The 12,700-nt window shown below is 39.5% G+C and overlaps 1 protein-coding gene across 1 annotated transcript in view; it reads right to left on the reverse strand.

Annotated features, from left to right (window-relative positions):
- Positions 1-877: 877 nt before the first annotated feature.
- LOC108724259 (uncharacterized) overlaps positions 878-12,700 on the reverse strand; it is a 76,010-nt gene continuing 64,187 nt past the window's right edge. The window contains exon 3 of the mRNA XM_018450545.1: positions 878-1,249. Coding sequence (XP_018306047.1) covers positions 903-1,249 — 347 coding nt within the window. The 3' untranslated portion in view covers positions 878-902. The remainder of the gene's footprint in view (positions 1,250-12,700) is intronic.

Genomic DNA, 12,700 nt, shown 5'->3' on the forward strand with positions numbered 1-12,700 from the left:
CTTCCGAGGCTTCTTATCCATTGACGAGGCGGGAAATAGAAAGAAAGAGGGAGAGAGAAAGGACGCCTGTCGACGAGAGACATTCGTAAAGCACCGATCGAAAGAGGAGACTGAGGGCGCTTTGGCTCTTTCGCAGTCTAGAGCAGGATCTCATCAACGATTAAGAACCGCATCGAAGGTGCAGGACGCTTTTCTGCGTCAGGCAATTCCTTCCGTCAGAAGGGAAGGCTGATCACATCACAGACGGAAGTCGCTCCACCTTCGGTTTCTCTTTTATTGACGCAGCGGTGCTCATCATGACGAACGTATCCATTCCTTCATTCCCTCCTGTTCTGGAATGGAAGGAACGTTCTTTGCCTTCGACGAAGATCGTTTCGATATTCATTGGGCAAAGATTTATCCACCGGTAATTTCCCCAGAACGCTCGTCGCACGATTCAGCGGCTCGAGTGTGCTATCGTCGACGGCAGTCCTGCGATGCTCTTGCGACGACCTTTCGCAGAATTCACGATTGTCACAGATAATCGCGCCGTCGTGTTCTTCTCGCGATTGTCAGATGCTCTCGTCTCCTCGTTTCCTTTGAAAGTTCCGTAATCGTGACAGGGCCCGGGCATCCCACGCTAGCTTCTATTGATCGATGGAATAGTTAAGTAACTGCGATTGCTTCCGCATGTTGGAGAAAGATACGAAGATCCGAGTTACGGATTTATTAAAGAGACAAAATTTTCTGTATGTATCCGGAGACTCATGAGATATTTTTTTGAGGCGTCGGTAATCTCGCAACGTTTTTACGATTCCTATATCGCGAGGAAAGCACTTTCCTTCTAGGACGATGATCGTGTTTTTTCCTATTTCTTTCTTTTCGTTTCGAGACGAGTATCGCGTGCCTTTCGTCCGCCCTCTTCATTTCCTACGTACGAATATATTCTCCAGAAGCTCCTTCGTGATCAGTCGATGAGGTCTCGTCGGGCTCTCGGTGGGCATACCGTAAAGTCGACTGTTGATGGCGTAGAGCTTCGGGCTGAGCTCGCACCTTACGTTGAACCACCAGTCGCAGACGAAGACCGCCTGGCTGAATTGCGTGCCGTTCGGACAGAGAAACGTTGCTTGTCGGCCGTCTATGTCGCAATAATGCCATGCCTGGCATCTCGTCTCTACGTCGGCGAAGAAGCCGGGGAAAGACTGGTCGTCGCAATAGAAATTCGTGTAAGGTACCTTTCCCAGCACTGGATAATCCGTTCCTGGTCGACCTGCAATTGCATTGAGTATCGTAAGTCCTTCTATTTCTAATGTGATTGATGCAGATACTTTAAAAGTGGTTCAACAGCACGCTATTAAATTGACAGAACTAAAATATATATATATATATATATAATATTACTGTATATATTTTTTTAATATTAATGAGGATATTTGCTGAATTGAAATAATAATTAATATTTTAACCGTGCAGTCTTTTGAGTATGTTTCATCGTTCTCCTTGATATCAACCGTACATTCGAGATCCTAAATAATTTACAAATTATTCCGGCTGTAATTTCAGCACTCACGGATTCCCTTTACGTGAACCCACGAACGTATATAAAACGCCAAGCGATCTGGATGAGTTAGCTACTTAAATGAACGAATGCAAAGGGGTTAAACGACTCAGTGCAATCATAGTTCTTTGCCTTTTCTCTATTTCCATTTTCATCTCTTCGTTTGCAGCCGCAACCATTCGAATTTCATCGGAAAATCGCAATTTCTCGCATAGCTTTATCGGACAATGGTGCGATCGGAAACTAAAATAGAATATTTGTTTAAATAAAACGTTGAAAGGTAAAAGAAAAAGCAAATTAAAATGTAAAAATGTATAGTCTTTTTTTTAATAGGTCATATTTATATAATTTTGTGCTTGTGTTAAAAAAAATTGCACTTGAAATAATTGTTATCTGTACATGGAAAAAACTATTTTGCTGAAGTATCTAAAATGCAGATTCGAAAATAATTCGGTTGGATTAAAATAATTATATAGACTCAAACTAGAGTTGCTAGAATATCGAAATTTTTTGTAACATTGTTCATCTTTTGCTTGAGTTTCTTATATAATTATTTTGATGGTTCAATAAAATTATTTTCAGATTTGTATTTTAAATTTTTAGATACTTTAGTAAAATCATTCTTTTTGTATAAATTTAGTTTTATGAATGATACTTCATGCTGGATGTGAAGATAAAAAATTCCATTTTTCTAACTTTGTTAAAATTCTCTATATATTTGGAATTCTTTCCCGAAATTAAAATCGAAATATCTTCAATGTAATATCGTCAAACATAAGTAAATAATCTAAAATTGCAAAGAAAATGATGTCTCGACTAAAGGAAGTGAAAACAAAGGATAAACAATTCAAAGCTATTCGCGTTGTGGTTGGAACTCCGTTGTTCGAAGGTACTGTTAAAGTAATCCGAGAAAGTACACTGTTAAATTCATAATGTCTAATTATATCTCTCTAATTTGAGTTATTATTAATTATTTCTATAGGTCGCCACTGCTCAATATGTCATTATTTTAGCTAAAACAATGGAGAGATTTTAGCTTAAACAATTTAACTCAAGAAAATGTATTAAATTTGACTCAAATTCAGTTTATTATTTATTGAATGCATATATTAATATTAGAGGTGTGCGGGATCTCGAAAATTCTCGAAACCAGATGCTTAGGACAGGATGGGAAGACGCGGATCGGGTCGAAACGGGATCCTGAAAATATTCGGGTTTCCCGAGAATCTTCGGGATATCTGATACTGTACAGAATCTTTTAATATTGTTTTTCCATCAATCTATATTAGTATTTCCTGGAAAAAGAGATATTTTCAGAAATCCCGAACATTCTCGGGAATCTCAAAAATTTCAAAATCCCGTCCCGATCCCGAAAAAAAAAACATTCCCATTCCCGACTCGATCTTACACACCTCTAATTAATATGGACGTCGTTTACTTTAAAACTAATCACACAGAAGTGGATTGATTTATATTTTTACTTTTTAAAACTTTTAGAGTGAATTGTCAATTTGAAAAATAAAATTTTACTTTTAAGGAATGAAAATTGAGTCACTCTTTTTAAAAACTGGCTCAATTTTCACTCTTTAGAGTGAGATTCCACTCCAAAGGATCTAGAGAGTACACACATGAAAGTTAAAATAACAAAATGTTATTTAACTTAAGGGATTTGGTTACCATTGCTCCTTTGATATCTAACGATGCCTCTTGGGGTTTTCCACCTACATCCCCACTTTTCTGTCCTCGCCATCTATTTTCCTGTTGATACGAGGCTTGGCGGAAAACGAAATAATTAGACCAGCACGATGCACGGGCACACCTTTGAAAGGGGTGAATAGCTCGAGAACGAGAATACGTTCGACGCGGTGTTGTCATAGATTCTGCTGAAGTTATAATTACGCGGACCCAACCACGAACCGGGATGAGGATGAGAGAGAAGTAGAGAGAAGGAGGAGAGAGAGGAAGAGGAAGGAGACAGGACAGATGAGGATAGTTTAGTGAGCGGAAGCGAGACGACGAGCGTTTATTCCATGCGGGTACGCAGAATCTCTTCCGCTAACGAAACAGATCGAACAAGCGGTGCAAGGTGTGAATTTCGTATGGATGTCGGTGCGACACGGTCGAGTTTATGCGACCGCGTCGCCAGGTGCACGTTCTGTATACGTTCCAGGAGTGTTACGCGTACAGACCGGTCCATTCGTCGTCTGTATTGCATCGCATCACATCGGCGTCACGTCGCATCGGTATTCCTGCAGGCGAAATGAAACCTGGCCAATCCGCTGTTTTCAGCCAACTTGAACGACTTTCGAGTGAAATTGAGACGCGAGAATTTCTCGACTTATATGCGAAGCTTAACGATAGAGATAACGCGTTACCGGACAATAATTAGAATGCTAAAAACATTAGAATTTTTATAAAGAAATGTTAGTATATTTTTTTTAAATTCTTATAAAGAAGTGAATTGAAATCTGGTTATTTAACAGAACTTTATGCTTCTATCTTTTGAAACGATCAATTTTAATTAACTTACTGAAACGTATAGATGATTTAATCTTGGTGGATGTAAATAATTCCACGTACGTGAAATATCATTTGCTAGGATGTTTAAAGAATTTACACATTTTATCATTAAATATTTAATTAAATGTTTTCATTTTAGAAGATTATAGTCAAAGCATGTTTTTCAGAATTGACATGAAGATAGTTCCGTTACATCTACTATGAGAATCTAACTACTTCATCTTATATAGTTTCTCTTCCTCCGAGAAATATCTTCGTTATTCCGTCTTTGTCGCACGTTCTCATGAACGACAGTATTTCTGCTTGACGAAACTAAGCTTGTCGCTTGATGAGATTCGAATAGTTGGACCGACAGAGATGCAAATAGAGAGAGAGAGAGAGAGAGAGAGAGAGAGAGAGAGAGAGAGATTGGTGAAGAAGAGACCAGAGGAATGGAGTTGTTCGAGAACCGGGAACACGACGGACTGCTGTATCGTTTAAATAGGGATGCTCGAAACAAATCCAGCCCTGTAATATTGCTAAGAAACTTTGTTGCACCACTGAAATTACGGGGTGATTACGTATGTATTGTGAATTTTGACAGTAGGTATTAATTCGTAATATACCGTCGTGTAAAACGTGGAAACTAATGAAATAGAATTGCTGTCTTTCGTATTAATATTGTTTCAATTTACTATCTTCTTGATAATAGGTAATGCTCGTTATAACTTATAATGTTAAAAATTTGCATTATACAGGGTGTTTTTGAAGCGAAATAACAGAGGCAATAATCAAATTATTTTTTATAAGAGAGATGTAATTAATTAATTATATCTGTTCTCTCTCAAGCAGGAATTACTTTGTGAAATTTTTCGACAGTAGCGATGTAATCTGTTACATTTAGAAAAGATGATATTTTTTTTATTCTTACATCTAGAATGTAATCTCTCGCGGAGCTAACGGAACTTTCATAATAAACGTCGACCTCATTTTTAATTCTCTTCGCCAATCAGAGAAATATGCTGGTTCGCCACCTTGGTATTTGTTATTCGAATATTTCTTGGTATTACTTTAAGAGAACCGTGCGAGCTCAGCGATTCCATTCTTGCGCGAATTTTACGCGTTGGCACGCGACCAACGTTTCTCCGCGCGACGACGAGACCGGTCTTGTTATCTTTCCCGTTGAGAGATCAGTATACTCTCTTCTCGCGTGTAATCTTATAAAAGTCCAACGTCTTCTTCTCTTTTGGAAGTAAAACAAGAATCTTTAAAATCAAGGACTCGGACGTGCACCGCACCGTCGCGAAGCTATACATCGCCAAACGTCGCTTCCGGGAAGATCCATGGCGGTTTTCTGGCTCCGCGCTTTATTTAACTTTTCCATGGTTCTTTTTACCCGCATCTCTTTCGGCTGTCTGAACTATTTCTAAATTAAGATCGAATCACGAAAACCGTACACGAAAAGAACAGTTTTGCTAAAATATCTAAAAATTAAGCTGTAGTTTAGATCTGAAGGTAAATTTTGTTGGACTTAAATCAAATAATATTATGAAGGATTACGTTCAAGCTAGTTGCTAATGGTCAAAGCTTTTTGTAACATTGTTTTTTTTTATCGTGCTTGAATTATACAGAATTATATGGTTTAGCAAAATTATTTTTAAATCTATACGTACCTAAATTTTTAGATACTTCAGCGAAATCTTTCTTTTCGTATATCTCTTATGAGAAAGTGTTGCTCAATAAAATGCTTGAAAATATTTTTAGTACGGAATATTTTTGTTTAAAAAAATACATACAAATCTTTTAACGCACAATATATATAAGCATCTTATAAGAATATTAATAATTTTGATATTAATAAGAAAATAGTATAGTTTTTATATATTTTAGATGATATGCGATCATTGTGTTTTCATACGTATAACAATCATTTCGCTTTGTTACTTATTGTACTCCACTGTTCGGCGTTGCGATCCCCTTTTGCGATTCGAATTGCACGAGCGCGTATCGCAAAGTCGATATTCCTTCCGCGACGAATCGCAAGTTCCCTCGGATGTATCAGGAGAGACGCGATGAAAAGTTCACGTAGAGACTTGGATCGCACCGGGAAACTTCTGTCTCGAATTATTGAGGCAGAATAAATAAGCAAAACGGGACGTACACGAATCAAGGAATCCCCTCTCCCCTTTCCTTCATCCTTTCCTTTCCGACTTTGCCTTTCTTCCTCGCTTCTTTCGTATAGGAACTCCTAACAAGTGCCACCGATAATAGACATCCCTCTCCTTAGTCGTTTCTCGTTGACGTTATTATTATCGCCGACAATTATGAAGACATCGAGTTTCCGGAGCAGCGTCATATCTTTCCCTTTCTCACCTTTGTCTCGGTCGTTGAGTCATCCGCGAAAAATAAGTGACATTGCTGTCATTTCCTTTTCTAATATCGTTGCCGCCGCATCAGTACGCTAGCAAATAGGTAGCATACACGCGAAACTTATGAGATTAAGGATGAGTTCCATTTGGCGCTCACAGCTCTTGTGAATTTGTTCTTGCTTAACATTTGATAAATACACTGAGAGAAAAATTCATTGTCATGATAACTATAAAGGGGACAACTATACAAATTTTGTATGTAGATATAATAGCTAATATATATAGCTGCGTTAACTATAATATATTACAGTTAATTCAATAATAATTCTATAGTTGATTCAACTAAAGATAACAATTTACTATTTTTGGAGTTACTGCTAGGTTGAACGATTACGACAATTAATAGGTAAAGAAGTAATTAAATAGGTAACTGATATTTTTTTCTTATAACTCATTTTGAATAGTTGAGGTGCTATTTCTCTATATTTTTATAGTTGCTGTAATTATTTTTTTCTTTCAGTGCAACAAAAATAAAGTAATTCTAACAGCGCTGTGAGTGTCAAATGGAATCTAGAATCCCTACACAAAAAAAGTTTTGCTAAAGTATCTAAAAATTTAACTAAATACAGATCCGAAAATAATTTTGCTGGATCATCAAAATAATTACGTAGGATACTCTGCAAGCTAGCTGCTAGAATGCTGCAAAATTTTTTGCAGCATTGCTCATCATGCTTGAGATTCTTATGTAATTATTTTAATAGTCGTACGAAATTATTTTCAGATCTGATTAAATTTTTAAACATTTCAGCAGAATTGTTCTTTCCATGTAGAAGAGGGCCATACACACAAAATGGCGTACATAAATATAATATATATGTGCGTGCTTGAAACGTGTATGTGTTTGGTGTGAATGTATGTGCATTCCTGTTACACTATGATTGGCATTACCAATGTGTGTGCATCCAATCAGAAGGGATCTAGGAGATGGCTACACTCTGCTAGGGATACTAATAAAATCGAGGCGAAAATACTTCACGTTAGAAAGTCACGATAGGTCGCGTATATCAACATCGCGGATTCCTGTTGCCGAGGTGACGTTCGCGAATTAGCCGTTGTCAGATTGACCCGTTTGCTAGATGAAAGACGCGTAATTGCCTAACGATTTATTTGAGATAATGTTAATTCCAAGTTGCGAGACTCAGCGCCAACGTTTCTTGCGTACACACCGCGCGGATGCAAGTGGTGGGTACATATTTAAGCGCTTTGTGCACTTGGCAGGTGATCGAACGTCGATATCCGGTGAGAGGGATATATAATTGCTTTGTGCAGATAACAACACAAGGTGTCAAGATAGAAAGAGAGGAAGATGAGAGCCTGCGAGTGCGCATTTCAATTAATCCGGAATATATCCGGAGGCTCTTATTCAGAGAAGCTCTCGCATGTGCGAGTGCATTCGCGCGGCTGGAAACAAATCGCTTTTGGAACAGGAACTTGATTGAATATCGCCGAGCGATATCTTGTGTAACGAAATCGCTCCGAGCGGAGCAATGCTGTGTTGTACCGATTTGAGCTGAGCTGAACTGGGCCGAGCTGGACCGAACCGCGGATAATGATACAGAGAACCGTAATGATCATACGGGTTTCGGCAATCGTACCGAAAACGATTAAACAGCCATTTCCTGTGATTATCCAGCTGTTCCTTTACACTTCGGATGCGTTTGTCCTACGAGCGGAATATTAATCCTTTCAGCGGCGCGAACAGTGCGGCGTGGCACGGCATTAATTGCACATACGAGGATTCTGTCATCTCTGTGTCTCTCTCTCTTTCCATTGGCGAATCAAGAAATTTGTCAAGAGGAGGGGTGCCATTTTGGCGCACCGCCAATAATAAAATGTAAAATTTTTCTTAAATCAAATATGTGTCAAATATGTGTAAATTGTGATTAAGTATTTCAGAAATATTAAAAATATATATAAGATTTTGCTATAAATATTTTTGAGCCTCCTGTGGATCTGCCAGTCTTTCTCTCTTTCTCTCTCTCACATACACACATACACGCACGCACGCATAAATCCATTAATATAGGTGTACGCTCGTGAATTTTTAAACCCTGTTTCGAATATTAAAGGTATTATTCATACATTGTTCGATGGAGTTAATTTTTCATTGACTAACCAATTTCAATGGATCATTAGTTAATCATGGATCGTAGAAGATTAGGAAAAATATAGCGGCGAATATGCATCGGTCCTCCTCTATGAATTAATCATCAACATTTATTATGCGCATATTATTGTACACGTACATTGTTTATACATATTCGGTCAATATCCTTTCGGCAAAATTCATCTTCATGAGCGTCGCCATCCTGATGGCAATTTCGCGTTCGCGAACGAAGGGCTAAGCTTCGACGTCTGCATGATCCACGATCGCGCACTGATCTTTCCTTCTCTCTCTCTTTCATTTAGCATCCGTCTTCCTCTCTTTTACGTCTCAGCCATCGTCATAAAGTCAGTCAGGCGCACGGGACGAGGTTTGCTGCAACTCCCTCCACACCCCGCATTGTTCCTCCGTCTCTCTCTCTCTCTCTCTCTCTCTCTCTCTCTCTCTCTCTCTCTATTGCACTCGCGGTCCGCCGCCCTCATCCCTCCTACCGTCCCTCCATTCCTCTCTCAGCGGTACGCCCCTCTCTATCACCCTCTCCTCCGCCACTCGCCCCCGTTTCCCCGCCATTGTCCGTATGTCATGAAACGCGCGTAAAGACGTATCTGGTTAAGGTTCGCACGAAGGGGGGAGGAAGGGGATACACGAGCAGGAAAGGAAGAAAAGGTGGGAAAGGGTGGTAGCCGAGGGGGATGAAAACGAGACACGTAACGGATCCCGTATTTTCATCCCCCTTGCATCTCGCTGCCCGCTTGGTTCACCCGAAGCTCGGTTCGCTCGCAGGAACTGCCGTGACATCGAGGAGAGCTACGCTGGTGCAGAGTTTGTCCGGGGTCGGACTATTTCATTATCCTATCCGGGAGAGACGTACCGTGATCCGAGGCGGAGGGTGAGGAGAGGGGTGCGCACCTCTGCGCGACCCTTCGGGAGATTGAGATTAAGTTAAGTCAATGAGATAAGTTTACGCTACCATATTGATTCGATGTTGCAGCTACCCTTTTCTCCTCGCTTTCCTCGTTCGAGAATGATTTTGTTGCGCCCGTCTTGTACGGGACACGAAACAGAATTTATTTATGGAATGTACGTGTTACTTTTTTACACATATCAGCTAAAATCTTCGGTAAAGAAACATGCGATTGAATGGAGGAGCGCGCGCATGCGAACAATTCATAAATATAAAAGCCGCAAAAATATGTTAATATAATATAAAGAAATTAAAAATACATGCAATATTTTTTTGCGTTTCGAGCTATTAAATTTTATTTTAACGATTTAATGATTATTCTTGTTAAGTTACATCTCTCTCTCAATTTTTGTCTATTTCAGCGCAAACTGTGATTACAATTTGATATTTTTTTGAAAACTAGTTTGGCTTAATCTCTGTGTTCAAAAATTCATTCCATTTTATATACAATTATTTCTATTTTTTTTTATTATCTGTTTTGTCTCGCTATTTTTGCTCCTTTTTTCTTTTCTTTACGTTTTTTGTCTTGTTATTTCCTCCAGGCTTTTGCCCTCCGCCACTCTCACTGCATGATCATCCCCATCGACTTGGCTTCCGCTCCCTTTGCGCCCTGCAACGTTTCAGTCGTTTCGAAGCGGCATAATCAGCCCTTGTCGGAAGGGTGTCACGGTAGTTAGCCAACACACCAGAGTTTACGATGGAGCGACGGCATCGTAAATTCCTCGTGCATTGTTTGGGAATTTGTGAGCGCTAATCGGTCCTCGTCATGCTGGCGAAAGGCGCGCCAACGTCGTCGTTCTCGTCGACGACATCGTTGCCGTCGCATCGTTGTCGCTCTTCGCTGCAAGATTGACGTCAACGACGACGACGGTCCATCATCGATGGATATTCATGGAATTTCACGCTGACGCTCTGGCAAATTTCTCAAATTTGCAGGCCTGATCGTAGCGCTGCACATTTATCGGATCGCTTGGGAAATGGATGGACCTATAATCTACGCCAGATTCATTTTTGAAATATTGGAGAAATATTATCAGATTACTCTTCGCGTAGCGTTAAAAAGATCTGACATTTTGAAAGCGGTCTTTTTGTAGGATATTCCACTCGATAGTCGCGTATTTTCAGAAATTTTAGAACTCGTATATATTCTAATTCTACAATCAATATATTTGTTTATAAGCAATAAATTTATTTATGCATTTATTATCGCGAGACGATTATCATCGCCGGCTACAAAGTACGGGATTTCAACGTGACGGCCGCGTTACAGCGAAGCGCGATCGATTTAATCGCACGACGAAATACGTTTAACGCGTTATCAAATAATCAGATCTCGTAGAACAATGGTCGAGCGGATTAACTGCGTATATTATTCGCGTTTCCACGACAGGTACGTGAATCCCTTCGGGCGTGAGCCCGAGATAAATAATCGTTCTCCGTTCCGTGAAGTTTCACGAGTGTACTCGGTACCTGCCCGAGTACTCCAGGTACTTACGATCGTATTTAATTTAGTGTATGAATTTTATGCGCGCCGAACACCCCTGTGTTGTATGTGCTCGCTTGTAAATCAGCCCAGCCGACATTCTCTATCGCGTGTAACGTGCACACGCAAGGGTTGCGCCCGTACAGCCTCTCTTCAACCTCTACCTATCCCACCCTCCGGTGGCGCGATGTGTAAACTCCATTATAGAAATTTTCCCTCCGTACGCGAAGGCTGCAGCAAATATTTTACGATCGATCGGCCAAAGGAAGAGAAGCCGGCCGACGTTTCGCCCTCCGTAGGGCGAGCGAGGCAAATCGAAGCGGATGTCGCTTGCCTGCTTGCGTTACGATAGGTCAGCGTTGAAATTCAAAGCGGTCTTTCAAAGAACCCATTAGCCGACACAAAATGACATAAATCGCGCTCAATGTGGTATGACCGCGCGTTTAATGGCAAATAAGGTTATCGCGATAGTAACTTTTATAGAGAAGCTGCACTTAAAAATGCGCCGCTAATTTTACCTGTCGAACGGCATACACTTTTCAATTTGCTACGAGCTTCTTACTATTTCTCAAAGTGTCAACTGAGAAATACACTGGTGGATTTCGTATATTTTACTCGCGTGGCATCGCCTTGCCTCTGTAAGATTTATTTTTTACGAAAACGGATCGCTAACTACGTTATTTATTTTTTATGATTTATAGTACAAATTTCTTTCGAAACGGAGCATGATGAGGTGGGAGAGACTGCATCGCTGAGATTAATAGCGTTTCTCGTTCGGTTACACTGACGTGAATTTACGATGCTACTAATGCAGTTACCTCGCTTTAAAGTAATGATTTTTGAAACCAAAAGCAACCGCTTCTTCGCGTCGTAGAGAGAATCGGCTTGGAAAAAAACAGGGACGGTGCATTATGCATAATTCACAAAAAGTACAGAATCTCATTAGTAGTAAGCGACTTATTTATTTTGCTTTAAGTGCAAAAAGTGTCGAGTACACACGCGACAGTGCTATCTTCCAGGCATTCCCAAGTAATTTTGCATCTTCTCAGACTTCATATTTTCATATAATTTTCTTGATTATGCGACATGTTCAAATAATTATCGTGTATATCTCGCGCGCTTATAGTTCTATCATAATCAATCTACAAAATAGTGATAATATCACGGAACAATTTTGAGGCTCTAAGCGATCTATTAAAGCGCTTATCGACAAATCCATCGCAGTTTCTGCTTCATACAAGTAGATTTAACCCATTAAAGTCTATAATACTCTGAAACTTGTTGACGAAGCTACGTTCTCCTGACTTGGTCTAGTACTCTAAGTTCACACGTTCCGTCATATAGCAGTAATTATATATTTTTTAGATTATACGGTATACAAAGCTACGATGTTTGTATATAATAATAATGTAATCTTCTGTCAGTAACGGAATTTTAACTCTTCTATGAATAAGGAGTCTACGAGAAAAACAGCAAATTTTTATAGTTTTGGATTAAAAGTCGGATTGTATTTTACTTATTTTTTTTACAAATTTAAATTTACCAAAATTTCGATGCTTTTAAAGACCTCTAGTTGCCAGTGAAGGGTTAAAATGATTAAAATCATTGATAAAATCACCTTGATAGGCCAGGAAAGGAGTTAAAAACCGACTTTCATCGATGTTGTAAAATTCATATCGAATAG

The sequence above is a fragment of the Mycetomoellerius zeteki genome, unplaced genomic scaffold (genome assembly GCF_001594055.1).
Source record: "Mycetomoellerius zeteki isolate Tzet28-1 unplaced genomic scaffold, Tzet1.0 scaffold285, whole genome shotgun sequence".
NCBI classification, from domain to species: domain Eukaryota; kingdom Metazoa; phylum Arthropoda; class Insecta; order Hymenoptera; family Formicidae; genus Mycetomoellerius; species Mycetomoellerius zeteki.